Source organism: Acipenser ruthenus, chromosome 7 (assembly GCF_902713425.1).
Source record: "Acipenser ruthenus chromosome 7, fAciRut3.2 maternal haplotype, whole genome shotgun sequence".
NCBI lineage: Eukaryota > Metazoa > Chordata > Actinopteri > Acipenseriformes > Acipenseridae > Acipenser > Acipenser ruthenus.
Window position 1 is genome coordinate 40851713 of NC_081195.1, and position 27320 is coordinate 40879032.

General features: G+C 37.3%; 1 protein-coding gene across 4 annotated transcripts in view; it reads right to left on the minus strand.

Annotated features, from left to right (window-relative positions):
• Window positions 1–27320, minus strand: part of LOC117414879 (plasma membrane calcium-transporting ATPase 1) — a 74694-nt gene that overhangs the window by 5814 nt on the left and 41560 nt on the right. For all 4 annotated transcript variants that reach the window (XM_034024714.3, XM_034024713.3, XM_034024715.3 and 1 more), the window contains exons 3-20: window positions 23854–24051; window positions 17945–18202; window positions 17281–17406; window positions 15105–15251; window positions 14774–14812; window positions 12956–13117; window positions 12632–12846; window positions 12231–12473; window positions 10523–10764; window positions 10172–10409; window positions 5292–5471; window positions 5105–5192; window positions 4697–4803; window positions 4247–4438; window positions 2968–3181; window positions 2502–2713; window positions 2292–2399; window positions 428–610 (exon numbers count right to left, since the gene is read on the minus strand). In XM_034024714.3, coding sequence (XP_033880605.2) covers window positions 428–610; window positions 2292–2399; window positions 2502–2713; window positions 2968–3181; window positions 4247–4438; window positions 4697–4803; window positions 5105–5192; window positions 5292–5471; window positions 10172–10409; window positions 10523–10764; window positions 12231–12473; window positions 12632–12846; window positions 12956–13117; window positions 14774–14812; window positions 15105–15251; window positions 17281–17406; window positions 17945–18202; window positions 23854–24051 — 3152 coding nt within the window. The remainder of the gene's footprint in view (window positions 1–427; window positions 611–2291; window positions 2400–2501; window positions 2714–2967; window positions 3182–4246; window positions 4439–4696; window positions 4804–5104; window positions 5193–5291; window positions 5472–10171; window positions 10410–10522; window positions 10765–12230; window positions 12474–12631; window positions 12847–12955; window positions 13118–14773; window positions 14813–15104; window positions 15252–17280; window positions 17407–17944; window positions 18203–23853; window positions 24052–27320) is intronic.

Below are 27320 nucleotides of genomic sequence, written 5' to 3' on the forward strand. Positions count from 1 at the left end.
TTTAGAACTTCCCAATAAGCAACCTAAAATAGTCGTTCACACCAGCACCTGTAAAATTATTTTAGGATAAAACTGGACATATATAAACCAACACATTTCAAACAAAGTTGAAGACAGCTATAATTTAATTCATAAAAAGTGCCTGAGCAATTTATTCTGCCAGGTTCTGTCTAGCTCAAAGTCATTCGAACTGGATGCTTAACAAGACTGCCTGACATACCTGGACAGAACTTTAAAACTGATACAGGGTTAAAAAAGTAGAGGAGTTCAGAAAAGCAAGATAGAGAAGAGTAGTTTGCAGAAAGTCAGTTTAAGTGTGAAGCTGTAAAATAGTAGATGCATTGTGTAAGAGCATTTGCTGGAGTCACTCAATCTGTCACTGCTGTTGTGGAGGCCAGGAACACCTGGGCATGTAGGATAAACGTACCTGGGTCTGAATTCTGTTGAGCCCTCGGAACCAAAGAATCTGTCCACGCCGCAGCTCTCTCTCTCCATGGTCAATCTCCTCCATGTCCTCCTCCAGCTCCTCGTCTGGATAATCATCCTTCTGAGTGCCATGGCCTGCCTCCTTCAGGAACTTCAACCGGCTCGTTGGAATGGAGGAAATCAGCTGTGAACCAGTACATTAGCATTCATTTTTCTGAACACCATTAATTCAGTTATATCATCAGAGATTTTTTTTTTTTTTTTTTAGTTAGGCAAACTTAGGGATAATATCACATACCTAACTGTTTCTTTTTATAAACATGCTCTCTGCTGCTACAACAACAACAACAACAACAACAACAACAACAACAACAACAACAACAACAACATTTGCCAGACGTCTATTTTGACAACTCATTAAACTTGATTAAGCGTTCTACTGGAATAGTATTTCAGGAAATTGTGTTTTAATGGTACACTTAAAGCAATTAAATATCTTATCAATTACTTTAGGGGCTGTGACATTTAATTAAAAAATGTATACTTTATACGTTTTCATTTGGAATCTAAACTACACCTACAACATTAGGTAAAGCTTCCATATAAGCAGGAGTTAGGGGACATACTGTGCATGGTTGTTTTTATTTGATTATGGAATCCATACTATCTAACACATCTACCCAACTGTTAAAATGCTTCCTTCCTGCATTAAACACATTTGTTTTGCACCACTTATGTTTAAACAGCTAGACCAGCTAACCCTTATCAGGCAAACAAAAATGACATAGCATTGTAAGTCTGTAAAATCTAAATAATTATAATCTGCATAAATATATTTCAATGTTAACATGTGTAAACTCTAATAATTCCATTCTTTAGGATTTATTGAATTTACTTAATGCATTCCTTGCATTTGATGTTCTTGGCCTACTTAAATCTGCCTGATATCACTGCACCAAGTAAAACTCAAACATTAAAAGGATTAAAAAAAATAAATAAACCAGAGGTGCATAATTTTAGAAAAATATAAAAACTAAACAATTTGTTCTGTACTACCATAATTTGGTCTGAATGTAAAGAAAGAAAGTAAAGAAAGAAAGAAAGAATGAAAGAAAGAAAGAAAGGAGAGAAAGAATGAAAGAATGAAAGAAAGAAAGAAAGAAAGAAAGAAAGAAAGAAAGAAAGGAGAGAAAGAAAGAAAGAGAGAAAGAAAGAAAGAAAGAAAGAAAGGAGTAAGCGTGACAAGCAGAGTAGCAAGCATTAATTATGTATCCACTCTGGGGCTGGAAAACAATTGTGTCATCTAGTATCAAGTTTTATACAAACACTGTTATGTAACACCATTATCTGCATTATAGATAACTTTTAAAAAATCTGGCTTTGTTTAGGCCACATGACATCACCTTTTCACTGATGAACTGCCACATATTTTCCATTAAAGGATAACAGGGACTCAGAAATGAAAAAGTCTCTTCAGTGCAACTGGAGTCAGTAAAAAAGCAAATGAAATATAGGTACTTGCTCTCTGGTTCAAATCCTGCCTAGTGTAGCTGGAATATACCACCATTTAAATCAACACTCTTGCATGCTATGAATGCAAGTAATTAGCTAGTTGTTATATTCGTCAAACACCGATTGTATGAAATAAGGCAATTACAGAAATATTATTCAGAAATGTTCCTGACAGTGAGTCCAAAGAGAACACAGTGATGACATTCACAAAAACAGAATCCAAATTGGTCCAACTGTTTAATTTTTTTTTTTTTTTGAAAAACCCAATTAAAATTAAATTTGAATCCAAGAAATATAATTCTCATTTTTCAATCTAAAAATGTGATACAAAATGTTAAGAAAGCAGGATTTACCTGGCCCCAAAGAAGTGCTCCAATTCCCAGGAACACACACCACAACCAGTGGTCAATACCAAGTCCTATACAGCTAAAGGGTTTTCCACCAAACTGGACAATAACAATCTGTAAGTAAAATAAATTGTAAATTAACAACCTTTCCTGTCACATTATATTGTACATTTATATAGTAGAATACAACAATGAATATATCATTTATATACTCACTTGTATAACAAATGTTCCAAACACAATGCTGCAGAAGATTAGGTTATTGAAGATGCCCTCAAAGACATTCCTTTCTCCATGAATCTTGCGGGCATTAATTTCATTGAATAGCTGCATCATGACAAACGTGTTAAAGACTATAGTGTAGTGCTCTGATGGAGGCGCATGGAGTGGTGCATTCCTCCCACTGTCAATGTCAAAAATCTTCTCACCTGGAAATAATAGTACCAAATGTAACTTTATTGTCTTTATGGGGTCATTCTGTGATTCTATACTAACAGGTCTACTTATGTAATAAATGTTAAACACATACAAAAAGGTCAAAGGATGTATTTTGTCTGAATTTTTTTAAATAACGGCAAAAGGAAGCAAACATGATTATGCAGGCACTGAGAATCAGATAGTCAGGATGATAAAAATCTAAAATTACTTTGATTGTCTGAGAATGAAATAAAAGCAGTCCTACCAGCAAATAAGAGAGTAAAAATAACAGTCAACTGATAAACGCCGTGCCCCAGAATGTTTTTCATCATGGTGCGAGAGATCAGGGGTTTGTTTCTGCCGTAGGGTTTTCTCAGGAGCAGGGACTCAGTGGGTGGTTCAGTGGCCAACGCCAGAGAGGCAAACGTGTCCATAATAAGATTTACCCACAACATCTGCACTGCTTTCAACGGAGAGTCCTGAGAATAATTTGAACAGTAGCAGAAATAAAAAAAAATAAAAAAGTCTTACTATCTATGGGCAAGTATTTCACTTAAATATGGCATAGGAGACAATGTATTCAATTAAAGCTCAAAATCCTTATAAAAACAAAAGATATATAATTTGATAATTTAACTGTAGTTCAGCTTAAGGGTTTTTTTTATTTTTTTATTTTTATTTTTTAATTTGTACTTGCACTGATGACATACTTCAAAATCAAATAAACTTTGTCATTGAAAGTCCACCATGTGTTTTATTATTATTATTGTTATTATTAATGTACACAAGGAAACACTAAATTCTCAGCAAAACTCAAATGCCATTATATTAATATTTGTTTATTTAGCAGATGCCTTTATCCAAGGCGACTTACAGAGACTAGGGTGTGTGAACTATGCATCATCTGCAGATTATATGCTCGACAAACAAAGCTGTCATCATCATTCCTGTTTGCATAATATGCGGCAGCAAAGTTTTTAAATAATGTACAGACATTTTATTTAGGAAATAATAGCCATGTGGATTTTTCATATATTGGAACTGAAAGATTACCACGACTGAAGATGAATTGCTTTCAACTGATGGTAAGACAGGGTTTGTGCCTGGGAGTCAAATTTAATTTGTGTGGCTTAAAAATAAAACCATTTTAGTGGTTTGTGTGGGCGCCATTTAGTTATTTGAAACAAGAAACAAACAACTTTGTCATAAGAAACAGTGGAAAGTATGACTCAATCTGATGTAGAATCTGAGCCAGACTCTTATTTATTTTTTCCTAATCGTGACAATCATTTGTGCATATATAGAGACTCCTAAGAAATATGCAAAGTAGAAAATATGTCAAGACATATAAAAATTAGTAACATTTTCAATTGTCTTTTAAAGCTAGTTCAGCTAAATTGTGCTAAATACAAAAATGTGTCCTGTAACTGACCACTTCAACCAAGCAGGTCCTAGAATCTTCAGCCATAAATGTAATAAAATCAAGAAAGTATGTGACTTTGTATAATCAGTTACCATAGCTGACTACACAAGATAACATTTACCTGAGTAATGCAGGCCCCTGTGAAAGCGACAATTACAGCTACAATATTGACAGTAAGCTGGAACTGAAGGAACTTGGAGATGCTGTCATACACATTCCTGCCCCACATCACTGCCTTAACAATGCTGGAGAAGTTATCATCCGTAAGGATGATATCAGAGGCTTCTTTCGCTACATCAGTGCCGGCAATTCCCTTGAAAAAGACACAATATTATGTTTAAAAGCAAGTATCAGGGAGTTACAGCAATTAACACTGCAGATACTATCCAAGTAATGCAACATTTCTCACATTAACCCATACCTTGAAATTCTCATCACTAGAAGCTAATTTAGAAATGCAAATGTTCAAGATGTGGAATAAAAACATTCCACAAGGTAATGCAGGTAGGCAAATGTGAGGAGTAAACACATTGGTTATTCAAAGACTTAATTGAACGCAGTATAAACATACCATAGCAAATCCAACATCTGCTTTCTTTAGGGCAGGTCCATCATTGGTACCGTCTCCAGTTACCGCAACAACCTGCCTTTGTTCTACTACTGTGCTGTCAATAATACCTGCAGGATTTAAAATGTCAGTTAAAAAAAAAAAAAAGTTATTTTTTGCACAAAAAACACATTTTAGTAAGTAACTTATAAAACACTTCTAGCACACCACTCGGAATAAACTCAAGGTCAGTTAATCTAATGTATGCACAATGCATTGCATTAAATAAGCAGCCTATAAATCATGTTTACAATTGAAGCCAAAATACAGACCATATAAAATCATATAAAAACACTTATAATACTACAAAAATAAGATTCCGAAATGGGAGATCTACTAAAAAAAAAAAAAAAAAAAAAGTGTTCAATGTACCTTTTACTAGTGTGTGCTTATCAGTGGGGGAGGATCTTGCAAGTACTCGAAGCTTAGGCCAGATTTTATCTATGCGCTCCTGCTCAATCTAGAAAGAAATAAAAAAAACAAACAAATAATTTGAAGACCAAAATAAGAATAAAATTAGTAAAAAATGCTTCGAAAAGATTCTGAAAAAAGAGCTTACCTCTCCCTTTTCATTGCGGATCCGCCTGTTGAACTCTTTACCCTCTATGCACAAGAAATCATCTCCTGGTAGCAGAATTCCGCACTTTATGGCAATAGCACGGGCTGTGTTTATGTTGTCCCCTGTAACCATGCGAACTGTGATACCAGCACGCTGGCACTTCTTGATTGCATCTGGAACCTGGTCAGGACAGTATACATTTTAAAAAAACTGTTGCATTTTGAAAGTGGAAATTTAAGTTGAAATGATTAAATAGATCTATTTCAGTAATGTTGCCAAAAAGACAAGTTGGTTGTAGTTGCATAATAATCTTAAAAGGACAGATAACCAATGCCTTATTAATCTTTACTACCATTGTTGCAAATTACCCCTATTATGCTGAGAATGGTGTAGAACAGAGCAACTGGCAGCCCACGGAACTGTAAATGATGGCCCTTGGCAGTCTATCGGTTCTAAAACTACTTTTAAAAGGAGTCACTCATTTCCTAAGCAGGCGTCCTCTGAAATGCCTGCTGTGTTTACCGCTTCAATATTATGCTTCTCTCGTGATATTATTATTATTATTATTTATTTCTTAGCAGATGCCCTTATCCAGGGCGACTTACAATTGTTACAAGATATCATATTATTTTTACATACAATTACCCATTTATACAGTTGGGTTTTTACTGGAGCAATCTAGGTAAAGTACATTGCTCAAGGGTACAGCAGCAGTGTCCACCACCTGGGATTGAACCCACAACCCTCCGGTCAAGAGTCCAGAGTCCAAACCACTACTCCACTCCGTTTTCAGAGTGTTTTCCTAGTCTGCAGACACCTGGGGCATGTTTCATAAAAGCAATCTGCAACAATTCGCAATCATAAGCACCTCGCAAATAAATTAGGTTTCATAAAAACTTTCATAAAAATGATATATTATATTATATATACACAAACCGCCCCCCCCCCCCCCCAGAAGGTGTGCCTGGTAAGCCACAAGGATGCTGTTGAAGGTTCCCAGACACTAGCAGCATACATTTTATTATGGATGACCTCTGGTCACCCTGCACTGTTCGGACACACTGAATCCTTGGACAGCAAGGAAAGGTTGGTAGGCTGAACAAGAGCCGCAATGGGTGCCCCTACTGGCGGAAAATGGGTCAGACCCAGTTTGTCTGCTTTGAAAGCCTTATAAAAGAGAGTCTGCCGAACGGGAAACAGTCGTAGCCGTAGCTGGGTGTTGTCATGTGGACTGCAGTTTGAACAGAAAATCCGGGTGAACCGGAGGGGCAACAGAAGCAACAGTAGACTGATCATCATAAATAGAGCACCTCTCTTCCTTTACCACAGGTCAGGGTACCTGCAGGACTGCAGTAGCCCGCTGCATCAGACGCATAAGCTCTGCCGATAAGGAGAGCTGTGCCACCAGAACGCTGTCTGATTCCGCTTCCTCAGATGGGAATCCTGCGTCTTGATCATCAGCCTCCTCAGAGGAGACGATTGACAGCATATCGCCCTCCAGTTTACAAGCCTCCATCTGCAAAGGTGCAGGTGGGGCAGGAGGAAAGGGAACCGGTGGAGCTGAATGCTCTTGCAGCAGTTCAGCAAGGATAGCCTGTTGGCGTGACACGGCTTCCCATATCTTATCCAACTGTCCCCTGTCTGGGGACACTCGGTACTGACCCAGTACACTCGATACCGACACACTGTACCAAATGGTAACCTCGGTCCCGGTACTGGTACCGGGAGTGACGGTGTCGCAGTTACCCTTAGTGGTGTATGAACATGGATGTCCCTTTGTAAAACATCCACTGGCTAACCTTCCAGTCAATACAGACACAAGCAGCCTGCTTGTAAACAAGCTTTTGTAAGAGTGTGCTGATAGCTACACTAATACAGCATCAAGCCACTAAAGTAGGCACGTCCACAGTAGATGCTTGGTTTTGTTTCAATCCTTACTCAAAGAAAAAAAAAAAAACAACAAGAGAGCGCGAGAGACACACACAATATTAATAAACAACTGGAACGTGACACGAGCATGGTTGAACAGAAAAAAAAATTATATATATATATATATATATATATATATATATATATATATATATATATATATATATATATATATATATATATATATATATAATTTTTTTTTATTAATTTTAGTAGAAGATTGCACAGCCTACTGAGTGCTAAGGATCCCAGGAAGGACATCACTTGAGCCACAAGCTTCCCGCGGGGCAATAGGCCACGGTGAGACTTTACCAGCACTCGGCTGAAAACACAAGAAAAGCTAGAAATAAAACAAATTTTACTTCAGCGATTCAATATATTAATTCAACATTTAAAAGCAAAGCTAAAAAAATTGAAAAAAGGTAATTAGAAAGGTGACAAATTTGTATTAACGCTCTCTCAAGTATTCAGGCTCAGCCAAAAAGGAAAATGGCCGAGTTCAGTGTGCACAGCTCCTTTATGCTCTCGGGGGCGGAGAGGGAGCTGTGTCACACTGCTCTGACGAGAAGTCTTTAGTATAAAGTTTCAGGTTTGGGCTGTCAAAGGGAAATGCTCATTTGTAATGGTTAATGTTTCCTACTTGAAAGGGAACTTGCACGTTTACAGTATTTACAAGTTCATTTTTAGTTAAATGTCCTTATGAAAACGGTTGAAAGAACTGCAGTGAATTAAATCAATTACAGGACTGTACTGTACAAACTCGGTGTAATGTCCTTACTCAAGTAAACATGTAATGAAGATTCAGATGCACAGGTGGGTCTCAATTCACATGAACTTTATTCCATGGTTTATTGTTAACATTAATGATGTTTACTACTATTCTCCTGCACTAATATACCACTCTGCGGCTGCTATTCTCGTCATGTCTATCCACACTGTCTATCCAATCCTTCCAGTTCTTGACCTTACTTCCTTTGTGCTACTGGTTACGCTGTATTAAAGGGGCAGTAGTACATTTCTGGACACTACACTTGGTACAACTCGTATAGTTCAATTGAAATAAGAATGAATAAAATAATTACAGCGTTATTTTTACAAAAACAATCCAACCACAAACTGTTGACTATGCTTTTAGGTATTGGCTTATACTGTTTAATTTGATGACTTAAATAGCAAAAGTTAACAAAATGTACATTATACAGAATTAACTTAAACAACTTAGTTAAAAACAGCAGTGTGGAGTAGTGGTTAGGGCTCTGGACTCTTGACCGGAGGGTAATGGGTTCAATCCCAGGTGGGGGACACTGCTGCTGTACCGTTGAGTAAGGTACTTTACCTAGATTGCTCCAGTAAAAACCCAACTGTATAAATGGGTAATTGTATGTAAAAATAATGTGATATCTTGTAACAATTGTAAGTCACCCTGGATAAGGGCGTCTGCTAAGAAATAAATAAATAAAATAATAACAACAACTTGGTTTCACAAAGAATTCAAACATTGTTGATTGTTTTGCATGCAAAAACACACGCTTGGAAAGTTCTGCTGACAAGCTTGTTCTCCCAAACAACAAGAGCTTTAAAGCCAATTGACGAGAACAAATTTTTCGCTTCTGACTCATTGTGCAGAGCGCACGGATACTGTAACCAGCTGAACTTGGTAGTTGCGAAGGAATGAATTAACTATCCCTTTCCAGTCAGAGTTCAGTCATGTGAAACAACAGTGTCAAGTTATCCAGTAGTCTTTAATAGTTTTTATCCCTTTGGTACCGGTAATCAGTGACAAGTTACAAGTAAAGCGTGGTGTCGACTAAAAAAAATAAGGAACAGGATGCATATATTTTATATGGAGAAAATTCGGGACCAAGATTGTAAAATTAATCAAAAGGTGTCGAGTGGTCCACCAGTCGAGTTAACCGAGGCTGACTGTGTATATTATATACATACATACATACTATATTTGCATCCTGAGCCATTCGAAAAAAAGGCATACCGCAGCAGTGACATCAAAATGGGATATTTGTCTAGAAAATTATACTTGACCTTTGACCCATATTGACTCCTGATGCACCCAAAGACAACTTTCAAAAACGCAAAATGTCCCGTTTTCAATAACTCGACAACACCCACAATTGTGTTTTTTTGGCACTTAAATCTGTTTGTGAACAATCGCCAAATCGCCAACGGGAGCATCAAACAAGCGAGTGAGACAAATAAATCTTCAACTCTGACAGTGAGTAAAGAAAAAAAAAAAAAAAAACACACCATACCCCCCACTGAAACACCTTTTTCTTAAATACGTTATTTTTTGCAGTTCATTATCTACCCAATTTAATTCACCGTTCACGAATTATCAAAAATAATTATATTTAAAGATTCTTTAATATTTACTTAATTTACGTTCTTATTATTATGATGTCACATAAACCCTAGATGGAACCCTCTCTCTCAAAATGTACATGTGCTGCATTTTGTAATTTGTGCGATTTATTCGATCAAGAAATATAATTGTTAATATTCAAACCATCTCATATGCCAAAATATCTGTGTTAGGTACTGTCATTCGATACCCTGGGAGTACAAATAGCAGTTTCATTTGGGCAAATTGTGGTTTGCGGACGTTGAAAACTGAGGCTTTAATAAAAAGGAGGAAAGCTGCAGTGTTTAGTGTGCCTCCATGTAATACTGGTAATTAAGGAGTATAACATGCAACAATATTACGTTACTAATCAACAGAAATACCACATACGAAGGGGAACAGCGCACTGCTAAAATGTGTTACTGGCCTGCAACCTTGTTTCGTGTTAAATGTGTCGCCCTTCAGTATGAAATTGTTGCCCAGCTCGGGTGTAGAGTATAATCATTATTGTTTTAAGTTAATATAGGATATGCAAATACTTTATATAATTTTTTTTTTTTTTTTTTTTTAAATGCAAAAAGCAAGAGACTCTTACTTCAGGCCTGACAGGATCCTCAATCCCCACAACACAAATACAGGTGAGGCTGGTTAAAATATCATTCTCATTGTCCCATTCAGGCTCCGAGTCTCCAGCGGGGAAGTCCCTATATGCCAAGCAGATCGTTCTCAATCCTTCTGAGGCCATAGGCTCAATTACTTTCTTTACCATATCATCACGGTCCCTGGGTCTGAAAAGCTTGGCTTCCCCATCTGCATTGAGAATTCTATAACACCTAGGGAAAAAAAAAAAAGAAAGTCATCAGAAATCTACACTTTTCATATGTGGTCTGCAGGCAGAATTATCATAGCCCATTAAAAAAGCAGGGACTGAATATACATTTCTTACTTTTTCAGGAGGATCTCTGAAGCTCCCTTGCTAAACATACGGTAACTGCCATCGGCATTCTTCAGAACAGTGCTCATGGATTTTCGGACAGAGTTGAAAGTGTAGACTTTGTAGAGTTTTTCCTCTGGGATTTCATTTCGAACAGCTTGGTAGTCTCTTTTCAAGTCCAAAGCAAACCCCAGCAAGGCACATTCTGTCTTGTTTCCAACATGGCGTGGCAGACCACCTTCCTTCTCAGGAGACTACAAGGATTAGAGAAAAAGCGCCTCATTAAATGTTTTTGGTGGTTGCTTTTTTCTGCAATCTAGTAACTTGAAGTCAAAACATTTGTAGCCACTCTTAAAAGAATTTAAAGAGTAGCCTAATTACATATATTTTTTTATTATAGCAAACACTTTGTTATATTTGAGCATCAAAAGAAACTTCTCACTTATATTTGGACAAAATTCACTAGATCCAAAAATGACAAACTCTGTTTTAGAGCAGGTGCAGTGACTTTTTATTGTGCTGATTAACAACTGACATCACGAAGATGCTGCAAAATGACCGTCGATCTTGGGCAGATGTTGTAACTCTTGGTCTCCCAGTTCGTGCTGTGTCATTGACAGAGCGTGTCTGGTTATACCATCTCGCCAGGTTTGAAATTGCTGGCTACGAGCACCCAAGATGGCAAGCCACAGTACGCTGCCCTAGTCCTACCTCCAACATGCTGATTGCTGCTCTCTTGACAGACGTGACATATTGGGGTTTTTTTTCTGTGATTTTCTTTATTGCATTTATTCAAGCTTGTGAAACAACAGCTGAAATCACTCCATATCCAGTGTCCAATCAACTGTCTCACTAATAAGGTGATTAAGTGCATATGCTTCAGTCATAAGGTGCTTTCACACAGAGGAGTTAGGACGGTTCAGAACCGCCACTGAAGCGGCTTATAGGTCTGTGTGAATTGCCTATACCGCCACAGAACCATCATATTTTATGCCGTCTGAACCATCAAAACTGCCAGTGCGAAAGGCTATACCGCAACTGAAGCGCTATATTGGGTGTGGTCAACAACCAGTTACTATAGCGTAGGTAGGTAAGGGGCGTGCATGCAGTGCTTAATTTGAACCTCTGGGCGTGCTGTCATAGCGCCAGTACCTCTAGTTAAAAATTTCATAAAATGCTTTCTTTTTAAATCTCAGAGTTGCATTAAGTCTGAAAGTTCTTGCGTGTGCGCTAGAGAGACAGTCCGCTGCCACGTTTGTAGCCTACTTTAAATTACCTTACGATTTCAACTTGAGTGCCTTTAAGTAAGATGACACTGGCTGCAACTCTGTTGTCGTTTTTTTATACACAAATCAGCTTACTTGATTTGAAAAACATCATGAATGATACAAGAAACTTCTTACTTGGTTTGATTAAATGAGTAGTATACAACAAAATATGAAAACTCAACATTAATTTCAACAAACAACAATGGCAACTTTAATGAAAAAACATATTGTAGCCTACTTCGATAGGAACATTAGCCTGATATATTATAATAACCAAAACAATTAAATTAATAACGATCTGGTTCTCTTGCCTTTTTCAATTAATATAATTGAATTAACAGAGAATTAAAACATACTAAGTTAACAACTACGTAACCTAAGTTTAATTAATCGTTTTTGAAATCTACCAGCGGCTTCTGTTGCATACACATCGCAAATATAATTCTACTTACCAATATTTTAGTAGTGTAAGCGCAGTTGACCCCAATCCCTGTAACAAGGAGATCTAAACACTTTTCAGGAACAGCTTCAGGTTCAGGGACCTTTCTATAATGATTTTCCCCAATAAAGACTTGGACTACAGTCATTCTATTCATGGTCAGAGTTCCAGTTTTATCAGAGCAGATAGCTGTAGCATTGCCCATGGTTTCACAGGCATCAAGATGTCTAACCAAATTATTATCTTTCATCATTTTCTGTAAAGGAGAGAGAAAGGAAAACCATGCAATTTACAAAATGAACAGGTGTATCTTAAAAGTATTATACATCAAGTAGCTTTTAACCATTTAATTTCTGATTTGGTCAAAATACCCAAGTCTTCTGTCACAGTTATCAATATAAAATAACTACCTACCTTTACAGAGTAGGCCAGAGAAATTGTGACTGCAAGTGGAAGACCCTCTGGTACGGCTACAACCAGTACAGTGACACCAATGATGAAGAACTTCACGAAATATTGGATGTAAATTGGCGTGCATTCAGTTATCCAACTGATATTTTGGACCCAGAAGGTGTTGATGACAAAGTACAATACAAGGATGATGACTGTAATAGCAGACATCACTAGCCCTGAACAGGAAAAAACACAAATATTTGTGTTTTATGGATTGTATAAAATAAATTAAATAAAGTAATAACACAAGGCATAAATGTTGGTCAAATACTACAACTTTTTTACCCGCTTTGCCAATTTGGACTGCAAGTTTTGTAAGTTTTCCTTGAAGAACAGATTTTTCTTTCTTTGACATGTTTGCTTTCCTTTTTTCCTGTGCATCCCCATCTAGACCTTCCTCACTCTTGAGAGGCTGCATTTCCATGCCAGCTCCATCCTGAGCTTTAGCTGAGAAGCAGAGGGGGAAAAAGTTGAAATATATTAAAGTCAAATGTATTGCTCTTATTAAAAACACACACGAAAAAAAGGCAATGTTTGTGACACTTCAAGACATGCAAAATGATTCTGTTTTCACGAACAAACACCTGGCAGTTTGCAATATTGTATGCTGTTCATATATAAAAAAAAAATAACCAGAGCAGCAGCAATGGAAAGCATTACGTTTTCCTAAATATGCAAACAAGGCCCGTTCAAACTTTAGCAGCAGCAAATATTTCCACTTCAAAGCTGGTTTTCGAGTTGGCTGATGTGCCCATATTGATCCTGTGACACGCCAGACAGAGTAAGCTACTCTCAGCACATCTCTACTCTGGCATGCTCCCGTCGCTTCTTCCTCAGCAACATGCGCAGAATTCATCTCTTCCTCACCAATTACTCCATGCAGCGCCTAGTTCTGTCCCACCTTGACTACTGCAACTCCCTCCTGGCCGGCCTTCCTGCCCCTGCTACCCTACCGCTCCAGCTCATTCACAACTCTGCTGCTCGCCTTGTCTTTTCCCTTCCTCGTTTCTCCGACGCTACACCGCTGCTCTGCTCTCTGCACTGGCTCCCTATCGCTGCTCGCATCCAATTCAAAAGTCTTGTACTCGCTTATCGCTCTTGACCTTTCTGCTCCCTCCTATCTCCAGACTAGCATTTCTCCCTACACTCCCTCTCACCCCTTCCGCTCCTCCACCTGTGGCAGACTAGCTGTACACCCCCCTCTGCTCCCCTTCCTCCAGAGCCCGCTCCTTCACCACCCTTGCCCCTCCGTGGTGGAACAACCTACCCACAGGCTGCTCAGCCCCTGACCACCTTCTGGCGCCTCCTCAAGACACCTGTTCAGACAGCATCTGTAAACATCACAACTCTCGACCATACTGGACTATATGGCACCCAATTGTACCAGTACTTGCATCAGCTTGTACTTGCACTGAACTGCTCTATACCTTGCCACATTCAATTTCTAACTACTTACTGTATCTTGTATTTGATTTTTACTCTTATAGGTAACCGTACTCGTGTTTTTTGTAATTGCTGTTATTGGGAAATCATTCTCATCCATTTATCACTTACTACGTGTTCTTACTGGACTTTACTCATATAAGCAAATATTTACTATAAGTTTTAAACTGCTCTTTGTCAAACGCTCTTATTTATAATTTACTGTATTCTTTATTTTGCTGTTACTTGAATTTGATCTTATTGTACTTTCATAACTGCTTTTATCTGTATTATGATATTTTGTAATGTGATATTTTAAGGGAGTCTGCTAATAATAATAATAATAATAATAATAATAAGCATTTCTAACTTGAGAAATAAACATCAGTAAATGTGCAAATACACTTACTCTCTCTCACACACACACACATAGGTCACCCAAAGAACATCTACACCCTTAAAAGCAGACTCCAATTAAAATTAAGATTAAACCCTAAAAATAAAGTGCATCTAACGTGGTGCCATTTGTACAAGGCGTGTTCAACTACCTGTAGAGCATAATCTGCAATGTCACTCATCATTATAAATGGGATCTGCTAGTGAAGTTGCTGTTGTAAAAAAAAGCAGTGAGAATGCTTTACTGATTTCAGGACGCTATTTTTCTGACATTTTAGGGCTTACCTTTGTTACGATTTTCAACAGAGCCATCTTGTTTTTTGTCTTTATAGAAAAAAAAAGAAGATTGAAAAAGGCACTTAACACTTTCAGACATAGAAGCATTTATTAAAATGAGTGGTGACCTTTTTGTTATTCAATTTGTAACGAATATTCAGTATGTTGTCAACATTTCTTTGAAAACGTATGATTTCTAGAATTACTACTTTAAAATCTCCCCCGCCCCCGAATGACAAAATGCATAACTCAAACATAGAATTGCAAATACTTTGAGGCTTGTGGCAGAGCAATGAAAAAAAAAAAACAATTAAAAATCGAGTGTAAAACTCAAACTTACTTTTCTTGTCCTTTTTCTTTTGCTTCTCTTCCTTGTCTTTGTCCTCATCCTCACCAGCCCCAAGTAAAGTAAAGATAATTCCAGTTTGTGAGTTTACACCTACAGCAGTGACGAGCACTTTCCCAGAGCCCTCCATTACATGGGTACCTAAAATACAAAAATGTCACTGACATATTTTTTTTTCCAGAAAAGTTCTACAGTTGAACAGTGAAAGGTAGATAAAGGATGATAAATTAATGCTTGATGTCAGGTAGAACATTCACTCTTTACCATCAACAGTACAATCTGTTAGAATACACAACATATTTTAAGCCCCCCCCCCTCCAAGAAATGCATATAGTATCAATTTCTGCCATTCAAAATCTCTTATCCTGCCGATATACCATAAAACTTAAACAGCGTGTGTCAAAGATTCGCGGTTGTATGTTCTCGACTTTTCCTAAATGCATATATTAAATATCCTGACGGCGTTTGAAAGTCAAAAATTGCAAAAATAAAATGTTATAAGCACTTCTACCTAGAACCACCAAAAGTAGTCATTTTGACGGCTTGTTACAATACATGCCTTTATTGTCAGTATAACCTACAAAACGCTATTTTTTATATGTGTACAAGCCAGTTTGTTATCTCTACCTCCGCTTAGTTTACAGCAGTATGTATATGAATAAAATATTGCTCTTGAAGTCTAGATATGTGTTATCCAAATCTCTACTGAAATCCAATTACTTGGAGAACTGCAGTCTGGCTGTCTACGTCAACATTATATAAATATTAGCAGTTCATTACGCTCAAGCTGATCATATATATATATATTATATAATGAGCAGCTTGAGCATAATGAACTGCTAATAAGTGACAGCGATGAAAGTGACTCGTAGTGGATAGGGCTCTGGGCTCTTGACCGGAGGTTCGTGGGTTCGTGGGTTCAATCCCAGGTGGGGGACACTGCTGCTGTACCCTTGAGCAAGGTACTTTACCTAGATTGCTCCAGTAAAAACCCAACTGTATAAAATGGGTAATTGTATGTAAAAATAATGTGATATCTTGTAACAATTGTAAGTCGCCCTGGATAAGGGTGTCTGCTAAAAGAAATAATAATAATAATAAATAATATACATATGTTTAATGCAGTTATTACGTTATTAAAAGTTTTTATAATTAAGCATGCTGAAAGTAGGCCAGATACAAACTTCTTGGTGTATTTTAACGTGTTTTGTTGTACTAACAATGTACAAGTTTGACATTAAACAATACATTTTTGATAATGATACTTATTGCTTTTATTCTTCATTTTAAAAAACATTTAGAAGTTTGTATTATTATTATTATTATTATTATTATTATTATTATTATTATTATTATTATGATGATGATGCTGATGTAAGCATAGCCTACACGCCTGTGTTCTGATATCTACAGGGCTGTCTTTTAGTGGATTTAACTGTTCTTATTAACAATGGTAGATCTAATCCCGTTTTTAAATACAAATTCTTCTTCTACTTGTTCTTTTTCCAACGTTTTGCATACCATATCCTTGTTAACCAGTGCATATAAAAAGACTAATCATACTTTCGCTTTATTCTTGAGGGTGTACAATACAATGTAATTTTGTTATAAAACAAAACTGTTACTTAGTTCCCACTGACACACAACCTTTTTACAAAGTTGCTGGAATGTTTAAATTAAGTTACGATGTTGCTACAAGATTGTGTGTGAACGGCTTCTCCACAACCGCATGAAGCATGAACGAATATAAAACGCTGCTCTCAAATAAATCGCTGGTCTCCAATATGCGCCGGGTCTACTGGCAAATATTGTAAATAAACGCCGGAGGCGTTTTATTGAAGTTTTATGGTAGATATATGTAGATATAGATATAGTTAAATACAAAGCCAGCATGCTGTTGACATGCGTGGATGGTGGGAGTTGTAGTTTCTCTCTGCATTTCTGCTGATTGGAAACACCTTTCAGCTTGTACCAGACATACTACTATTCCTAGAAGACACTGCACCCACGCACACACAATCGTCCTGTAAATTACTGTCCACTTATTACCACCTTATTTCGGGTTTAAGCTCCATATCAGTTGTAAAAACTATATGGATACCAGATATCTTAAGACATTGGCTCTGGAGTTTCCAGAACACACATTTACCAGTTCAAAATAGTGCAATACCTGAAAGCAGCAATGGATCCTTGTCTAAGGTTTTCTTGACATGATCAGACTCTCCAGTAAGTGAGCTTTCATCAATTTTCAGGTCATTTCCTTGAATTAGCACACCATCAGCAGGTAGAAGGTCACCTAGAACACAAACAAAAAAGTGTATTTATGGCTATCAATATTTACACAATACAATTTAATGCATCCAATTTTTGGTCTTATTGGGAAACTCTCTCAAATGGTTTGGTATCATTATTCATTATGTTTGGGTATTAGTAAATAGTTAAATAATATATGTTGATTTACTGTCTCTGAAATAGCCAAATGTCATGTATTTGATCCTTGAAATAAATGTTTACATTCATATAATACAAGTGTCAAACTCCATTTTAGTAAATTTGCATTTAACGTATCGATATTAAAATATAATGTTACTTCAGGTAATTAAGCAAAATCTTATTTACATAAATATAGTCTTAGATCAGGGAAAAGTCTGATCTCTTTCATCCCTGTAGATATAAATGGGAGGTTACATAGAAGTGGTTACAGGGAGAATGTGCAGATCTTAATTGCTTATCCAGCCATTTACCACCTGCAACTTACTGGCATAAGTGTCAGGTGAAAGTACTCTCCCTGAAAGTGCATTTTCAGGGAGAGTACAACCGTATGCAATGCTTACCATATTTCACTTGTGCAATATCCCCAACAACAATTTCTGCCACTGGTATCTGGATGACTTGGCCACCTCTGACAACAGTAAACTTCTGCTCTTGTTCGATTCGGTTTTGTAGCCCACGAAACTGTTTCTCTTTACTCCAGTCATTAAAAGCCGTTACTAGCACCACACAAACTACAGACAGAAGAATTGCGACCCCTTCGATCCAGCCTGCATGCGATTCCCCTTCATCCTCCACACCACCAGCAGCAGTACCACAGACTGCAGAGAAAAAGAGCAAGCACAGCTGCAGAGTTACATAGTTAATCTGTAAAGGCATGCAGTATGGTATGTAGGCTAAATAATGTCTTCAAGATTTTGTATAGAACAAAAGGAGAAAGGGTAGACCAAAATGGGCGAATGTGGACTTCTAAGCTTTTAAGCAGAAGACAAATAAAATGCCACAATTTGACACTTAATACTCTGATTTTTTGCTGTTCAAGGAAAAAAAAAATTCCATTTCTGATCAGTTTTGTAGACAAGAATATATATATATATATATATATATATATATATATATATATATATATATATATATATATATATATATATATATATATACACACAGACGTGCTCAAATTTGTTGGTACCCCTCCACAAAAAACGAAGAATGCACAATTTTCTCTGAAATAACTTGAAACTGACAAAAGTAATTGGCATCCACCATTGTTTATTCCATATTTAATAGAAATCAGACTTTGCTTTTGATTTTTTATTCAACATAATATTGTAAATAATAAAACAAATGAAAATGGCATGGACAAAAATGATGGGACCCCTAACCTAATATTCTGTTGCACAACCTTTAGAGGCAATCACTGCAATCAAACGTTTTCTGTAGCTCTCAATGAGACTTCTGCACCTGTTAACAGGTAGTTTGGCCCACTCTTCCTGAGCAAACTGCTCCAGCTGTCTCACGTTTGATGGGTGCCTTCTCCAGACTGCAAGTTTCAGCTCTTTCCATAGATGCTCGATAGGATTCAGATCAGGACTCATAGAAGGCCACTTCAGAATAGTCCAATGTTTTGTTCTTATCCATTCTTGGGTGCTTTTAGCTGTGTGTTTTGGGTCATTATCCTGTTGGAGGACCCATGACCTGCGACTGAGACAGAGCTTTCTGACACTGGGCAGTACGTTTCGCTCCAGAATGCCTTGATAGTCTTGAGATTTCATTGTGCCCTGCACAGATTCAAGGCACCCTGTGCCAGGCGCAGCAAAGCAGCCCCAAAACATAACCGAGCCTCCTCCATGTTTCACTGTAGGTATGGTGTTCTTTTCTTTGAAAGCTTCATTTTTTCATCTGTGAAAATAGAGCTGATGTGACTTGCCAAAAAAGATCCAGTTTTGACTCATCTGTCCAAAGGACATTCTCCCAGAAGGATTGTGGCTTGTCAATATGCATTTTAGCAAATTCCAGTCTGGCTTTATGTTTTTCTGTCAAAAGTGGAGTCCTCCTGGGTCTTCTTCCATGGAGCCCACTTTCGCTCAAAAAGCGACGGATGGTGCGATCAGAAACTGACGTACCTTCACCTTGGATTTCAGCTTGTATCTCCTTGGTTCTTTTTCTACCATTCGCACTATCCTTCTGTTCAATCTGGGGTCGATTTTCCTCTTGCGGCCGCGCCCAGGGAGGTTGGCTACAGTTCCATGGACCTTAAACTTCTTAATAATATTTGCAACTGTTGTCACAGGAACATCAAGCTGCTTGGAGATGGTCGTGTAGCCTTTACCTTTACCATGCTTGTCTATTATTTTCTTTCTGATCTCCTCAGACAACTCTCTCCTTTGCTTTCTCTGGTCCATGTTCAGTGTGGTGCACACAATGATACCAAACAGCACAGTGACTACTTTTCTCCATTTAAATAGGCTGAATGACTGATTACAAGATTGGAGAGATGTCTGATACTAATTAAAGAAACTAATTAGTTTGAAATATCACTATAATCCAATTATTTATTATCTTTTCTAAGGGGTACCAACAAATGTGTCCAGGCCATTTTAGAATATCTTTGTAGAATAAGCAATAATTCATCTCTTTTCACAGCTTCTTTGCTTTATTCTAGGACATACCAAAGACATGCAAGTATACATGATAAAATAGCTTTTAATTTCATCACTTTTCAGGAGGAATGAAGCATTATTTCAATGAGCTGTAAGGGTACCAACAAATTTGAGCACGTCTGTATATATATTATCTATCTATCTATCTATCTATCTTTTTCACACACTTACAAATGCTATTAATTTTAAATCAATAAAGCTATACACCATCAACTTATACAGGAACATATTTACTTTTAATAGTGCTGGGACAAACATGGGATTCTCATGTTTGGATATCCTTTCAAGATTTCAGACAAGCCATTATACGTAACACTGTATTAAAGCTGCATTAAATACACCAGAAGTAAGACTTGGGTGTGAAGGCCGTACTTCAGTGAATTAACTATGAAGGATGCCACATTTAAACTTGAAATGAACCCTTCAAGTAAATGTGGAAAAAGTGGTACTGTACAATATATTTTAACTTCCCAAATATGATGTAGGGATCACTATTTGACATCTTATGTTGCTTGCACATCTTAATCTGGATGCAGTTTAAAATGCTGAAGTATTTTAACAGCCAGAAGTAAATAGGGGATTAAGAGCAGCTCATTTGATATTCCAGGTTGTTTTTATTATGTTTTGTAATATACAGAAGTCAAAACACAGATGGTGCTATTTTTCCCCCACTTGCAGCACTAATGTTTAGAACCCACAATTATTTATTAAGCACTGAAAATACTTAACAATAGAATAAAACCTCAAAACAAAAAAAAAGTTCCAAGAAATTCCAAGACAATACTAAGAGACATTTAAATACTGGGTGCCTTTGCAAGACCCCATAACTGGGTAGAGCAGCAATAACACATGACAGTGTTAAAATATGGTTGGCTTGGTTTCTTTGTTTTTTTTTGTTTTAGGCAAGAGGCAGTCACGTACCTTGCGATCATGATAAATGATATAACTTGTGCTAAAATGAGATTCTTAGCAAGTTTGTGACAACTGGACGAGTAATTTTCTAGATATTGTGTACTGAAAGAAGAATTTCAGTTTCATTACAAGAGTTTATCAATTATTAGATTTGACTGTATTAATGAAGCATTAAGGTACAACAGGGGGTGGATTAACATGAGATAACCGCACACTTAGGGCGTTATAAGTAGGGCCCTGCGTTTTACGTGACCTACTTTCTTAGGCTGCACTTCATTCCTCCCACCGCAAGGTGGTCATGTAGTCTGCTTAATTAAACCACTTACTGATTAATCTCCCGATTCATTTGATTTCAGGTTGTAACACAACAAATTATACCCCCCTGCAAAGTTTTCACATTTTGTTGGCCCCTTGAGCGTAATTCACGACGCTTTCAAATTAGACTTTACATGTAAAATCTACACAAACTACTCCACATTGATGAAGTTAAAAAATGCATACAGAATATAAATAAGGAAGATTTACAGAGAACACATTGTCATGACAAGCCACTGATGTAAAATGACTATCCACCAACGTAGGAAAATACGTATCTCGTGTCATTTTTTTTTTAGAACATGTACCAATTAAAATTGGTACATGTAGTCATTTCTGTGCTCCGATTGGTCCAAATGAGTACATGCAGCGAATATTTGAAACATGTACTACACAATGCGTTTTTGACCCAGATGTCATGACAATGTATTCGCTTGTAAACGCTTCTTATGCACAACGTAATTGGCACAGTAGCTAATAACCTTTGGTGTATCATTTAGATAAAAATAAGGAAAATTGCAAATATGGCGGCAAGAGATTTTCTTCGGCGCTGCAAGCATACACTTGCTGAGCGCAGCCGTCTCATTGAGGTTTGGCATTTGTTATTTTATGTGGTGTGGTTCTGGACCGGACAGGGACCTTGTTTATCATCAAGTATAATACATTTGTTAATAATTGTTATCTCTCAGTCTCCTGCTTTACTGTCAAATAGTAAGGGTCATCACAATCTATTATTATTATTATTATTATTATTATTATAGCGCCAGGGGCGTTTCTTTACAATATTTGCCAGAAAGCCGGTTGACTATATGCTTCACGGTTTTCAGTGGACTTTTGGAATAAAAATTCACCGTTTTTTATTTCTTTGCAAGTAAAGCAGTCAATCTACAGTAACGTTGCAGGACGTACAGAAGAGCTTACCTCCATCGCTGTGTAAAACTCCTATTAGATACTGCTTTACACAATCTGCTGCAGACACATTTTACAGTGTGTAGTATTTTTTAATTTCCCTAGACTGCATACTGTCGTCACATGACAATAACTGCACAGCACTGTGTGAATAGCGAATATTACACGCAGGCACACAGCAGAGCTGTACAGTTAATGTGATTTTTTTTGTATGAAATACAAATAAATTATGAAAAAATTATTTTTATTGAATATATAAATTTCCACACAGTACATAAAAAAGGGAGAGAAACAAACACTATGGACTTAAATCCTTCTTGCCGGCTGCATTATACACGTTTACCTTAACCTGCCTTTTTCTAAAATTCAAATCTCCTAATTAAAAAAAGAACGTTTCTAAAATGTAAAGAGGCATACTGTGCACATTTGAGACAGGAAATGCTTTTAAAAATTGGCCCTAAAACTGAAATAAATGAATGCATAAATTGAGCAGGATTCCTACATTTTATCCTGCACAGACTTGATACCCCTGATGTAAGACTAGGGATGGATCTCTCCCAGGAGGTAGAGGGCATGGAGGAAGCTGCTTGCGTGAGAGACTCAGAGACCAGGTATGCTGTAACCGAGGAGTGCCTAGCCATCGTAAAAAAAAAAAAAAATGAACCAAATGCAAGTTTCTGTGCACCTCTCTTCCTGTGTGTGTTCCAAAAACGTTGACCTCGCGTGGTCCCCAGTTCTGTTGGGGGGCCCTACACTATGATGTAATTTGTGATGTAATTTCTGTAGTATTTTGTATTTAATCATATCCTGATGTAACTATCACTGACACTTATCTGCTGTATCATTGAATTGTATTTTGTCACACTTGTACTTGCTTGAACCAAAGTCATTGTATTTATCTTGCTCTTAATTGTATTATTACTTGTACTGTGATACTTGAAATGTATTTGCTTTCGATTGTAAGTCGCCCTATAGGGCGTCTGCTAAGAAATAAATAAAAATAATAATAATAATAATAATAATAATAATAATAATAATAATAATAATAAGTTAATATGGCCCTGGTCATGGGCAACAGTTTTCTTGTTAGCTTGCAGGGTTTATGCAATGCAAATATGAAATCACTACAATACCTCAAATGGTTTCAAAAATATGAGGTCTAGATTCGGTTTCCATTATGCTCGTCTCAGGACAATTGGATTCAATACATTTACAAAACTAGCGTAGGGAAGCAAATGTAACACCACCAATTTATTTTGGCTTCATGTTTTACTGAGTAGGAAGCTGTGTGGTCCAGTGGTTAAAGAAACAGGCTTGATACCAGGAGGTCCCCAGTTCAAATCCAGGCTCAGCCACTGTGCTCTGTCTTTTGGGCGAGACATTGCTCCAAGTGACTCTTCAGCTGATGCATAGTTCACACACCCTAGTCTCTATAAAAGTCACCTTGGATAAAGGTGTCTGCTAAATAAACAAAATAATAATAATAATAATAATAATAATAATAATAATAATAATAATAATAATAATAATAATAGTATCAGCACAGGGACTACAAAAGTTTCTAATAAACTGTTTGAAAGCAACTTCTGGATTCACAAAATGTGGGAAGTAGAATATAGTAGAAACACAAAAAGATGGAATAATAAAAATAATAAATTAAAAAAGGCACTACATACCTTCTGTGTCTCCACCTGGCGGTTGATAAAAAGAAAGGCCTAATGAAACTATTGCTGCAACTTCTAAAATAATTAATGTTACGTCTTGCAATGCTTCCCATACTAATTGTAGAAATGTTTTTGGCTTTTTTGGAGGTATAAAGTTCTGTCCAAACACTGCTTGCCTTCTTGCAATGTCTGCAGGATTCCCACTTAAACCTAAAAAAAAAAAGAAAAAAAAAAAAAGAGAGAAATAATAAATAACCAATAGCAATGAACACATTACCACAATTTACATCATTTAACTAGTGCAAAAAAGATGCAGAAAATCCAAGATTTGGTACTGCTATATATATATATATATATATATATATATATATATATATATATATATATATTATAGCCAAGGTCCTTAAACAACCCAGATGTGTGTATATTTCATGGGAACCACACGGCCCAAACTAGTTTATACCACTTATAAAACGACTGTTTCAAAGTGAATTGCCATTTGGGGGAAGAAATAAATAAATAAAATAAAAAGTAAAACAAGAAACATTTATTGCATATAAATACCCAGTGTTATATAGTACCAAAGAACATAACCTTTCATTTGTATTCAATAATTTATTTTAAATTACAGTTAAATAAACTGTGTATTTCCATTTATTGTTCTGCACTGAAAGTGCCCTCTCAGAAGTAGAGTGCGGAGCTTCAAATGAAACAGAGGAAGGAAGTGGGGCAGTTGCAATGGAGGCTGGAGTCGGATTTTGAGACGAGTTGCTGTTTTGCTGCATTGGGAGTCTGTTTTCAGATCTATGTCCATTTACAGACATTATTTCCCATGTGCCAGTTTAAAATAACAATCAAAATTAGACCTTCCATAGCAATCCAACTGCAGTGTCTGGTGAAAGTGCTTCAGATTCCCGCAAGCGCTTCAAATCCAGGTCGGTAATTCAGGGGTGATGTTTGGCCTTGTCTTTACCGGCTTTTCTGAAAGTTTTCATGACTGACAGGAAGACATTATTGCTGGTCTTAAACTCATTGTCAACAGGAGATATTACAACTACTGTTAATTATTTATTCCAGCTCTCAAGGTTAAACAATTATACTGGTCACAAGTCACCAGTTGAACTTCTTGCACTGGCATGAAATTCCCTTGCTGTTGAGGTTTTCTGGACTTATTTCACTGAAATGAATGTCCATATTTCTTTTTTCTTTTAGCCCATCTTTAATTACATGAACAGCCTGTGTTGTTATTCTTTTAAATGTTTTTTCAGCGCCGTTTTCTTCTACTGTTTTTAAATTAGCTGTGGCTCATTTAATCTTGTATGTCTACTGCAGACAGTTGCTGTAGCACTCTATTTTTTTATTTCCCTCCCCCCCCCCCCCCCTCCCCTGCTGTCTTCACTGGGAAAGCTGATGCTGTACCAGTTCACTGGAGTTTCATCTTCAAATGTATTAAAGAAAATGGGTGGAATCTCAATCATTGTGTGGCTGGTTTTATAACTAATAAATAAATTGGCAGTTTTTCATGGAATTTTGATGATGGAATTTATAATGTTGTTCGGTCTGCAGTTTGCTAGCTGCTGTTACAAAACCTTAATTTTAAATGATCTAGTGGCAGTGCACACAACATGGCTTTGAAAAATAAACACGAAAATAGAAGCTTCAGATCAGGCAATGGAGAGTGCAGATAAATAGAATAGTACATTGATGCAGAGGTTTTGTTGAGCAGGTTTGAGTCATGCGCATCCATACTTGCTATGCAATACAATACAAATTACTTACTTGAAGCAACACCAGTGTGAATGATGATGCAGTTCAAAATAAATATTTAAGTTCTCTTATATGCAAAAGTGCCTTTTTTGCCATTCCCCCTAACATTTTGGAATCCCCCAGCCCCATTGGCTAGAGCAGCGTTTCTCAAACTGGGGGTCCCGACCCAAAAGGGGGTCGCAAGGCTATTGTAAGGGGGGGGTTGCGTGATCACAAAAAATACTGATATAATCTTAAGATCTTTAGCATTACATTTCAGCACATATATGTACTCAATCATGAACAGTAAAGGATGTAATATGAAGCCAGACCTCTCGCCGTGTTTACTAAGTGTCCAGATGTTTGTTTGTTTGTGTATATAGTTGTGTATGAAGCACTAGCTGTGGTAAAACTTACAAAAATGTTCCTTTTTTTGTGTTTCACACCGTTTCTCAATTTGGCACAAATCTTGCACAATGTTATGATTATTTCCACAATCATTGGCGAACTCCTAGAACTGCAACCTGTTGTTTGCGAAAGGTAAGATGCACATTTTTCACCCCCAAAGATGAGACTTTTGAAAGTGGAACTTAAAGAAATTTCTAAATCAGAGGAGTCTAAAGTACCCAGTACTATGGGTGTTAATCGTTTAGAGTTTAAAAAGCGTAAACATTAGTAACGTGTCAAACGCGTTGTGTTTTTTTAAAATTTACTAGTCGCCAATTCGTTTTTTGTTATTTTCTCCCCAATTTAGTAGTGTCCAATTATTTATTTTTTTAGCTCAGCTCACCGCTACCACCCCTGCACTGACTCGGGAGGGGCGAAGACGAACACACGCTGTCCTCCGAAGCGTGTGCCGTTAGCCGCCCGCTTTTTTACACACTGCAGACTCACCATGCAGCCACCCAAAGCTACAGCGTCGGATGACAACGCAGTCCTGGGCAACTTACAGGCAAGCCCGCAGGCGCCTGGCCAGACCACAGGGGTCGCTGGTGCGCAGTGAGCAGAGGACACCCTGGCCAACTTAACCCTCCCTCTCCCCGGGCGGCGCTCTGCCAATTGTGCGCATCCCCCTGGGAGCTCCCGTCCTCGGTCGGCAAAGGAATTGCCTGGACTCGAACCGGCGACGTCCAGACTATAGGACGCATCCGGCACTCCATGAGAGTGCTTAAACTTTGTCAAAAATGTGCAGGTCAGATATTAAGAACAAGAGGGTGTCTGCAAATGACAGCTACTTTCGTTCACTTTTTTTCATTGTTTACTTCCTACCTTCCTACCTGGGCAGCAGTGTGGAGTAGTGGTTAGGGCTCTGGACTCTTGACCGAAGGGTTGTGGGTTCAATCTCTGGTAGGGGACACTGCTGCTTTACCCTTGAGCAAGGTACTTTACCTAAATTGCCCCAGTAAAAACCCAACTGTATAAATGGGTAATTGTATGTAAAAATAATGTGATATATTGTAACAATTGTAAGTCGCCCTGGATAAGGGCGTCTAAGAAATAAATACTAATAAAAAAAAATACCTTTGTCACTGGATATTCCTTATATATACCTTCCAATGGCCAACATGCTTTTGCTCACTCGCATGACTAGCAATGTCGTCTTAGGGAGCTTGAAAGAAGCGAAGCCCTGTCTGTGCATATTTTGATAAAAATGGAGCCCAAAAAGTAAAATGTAGACCGTGCTCTGCAGAGCTTAGTTACAGCGGTAGTATGGGAACAATGTTAAACCACAT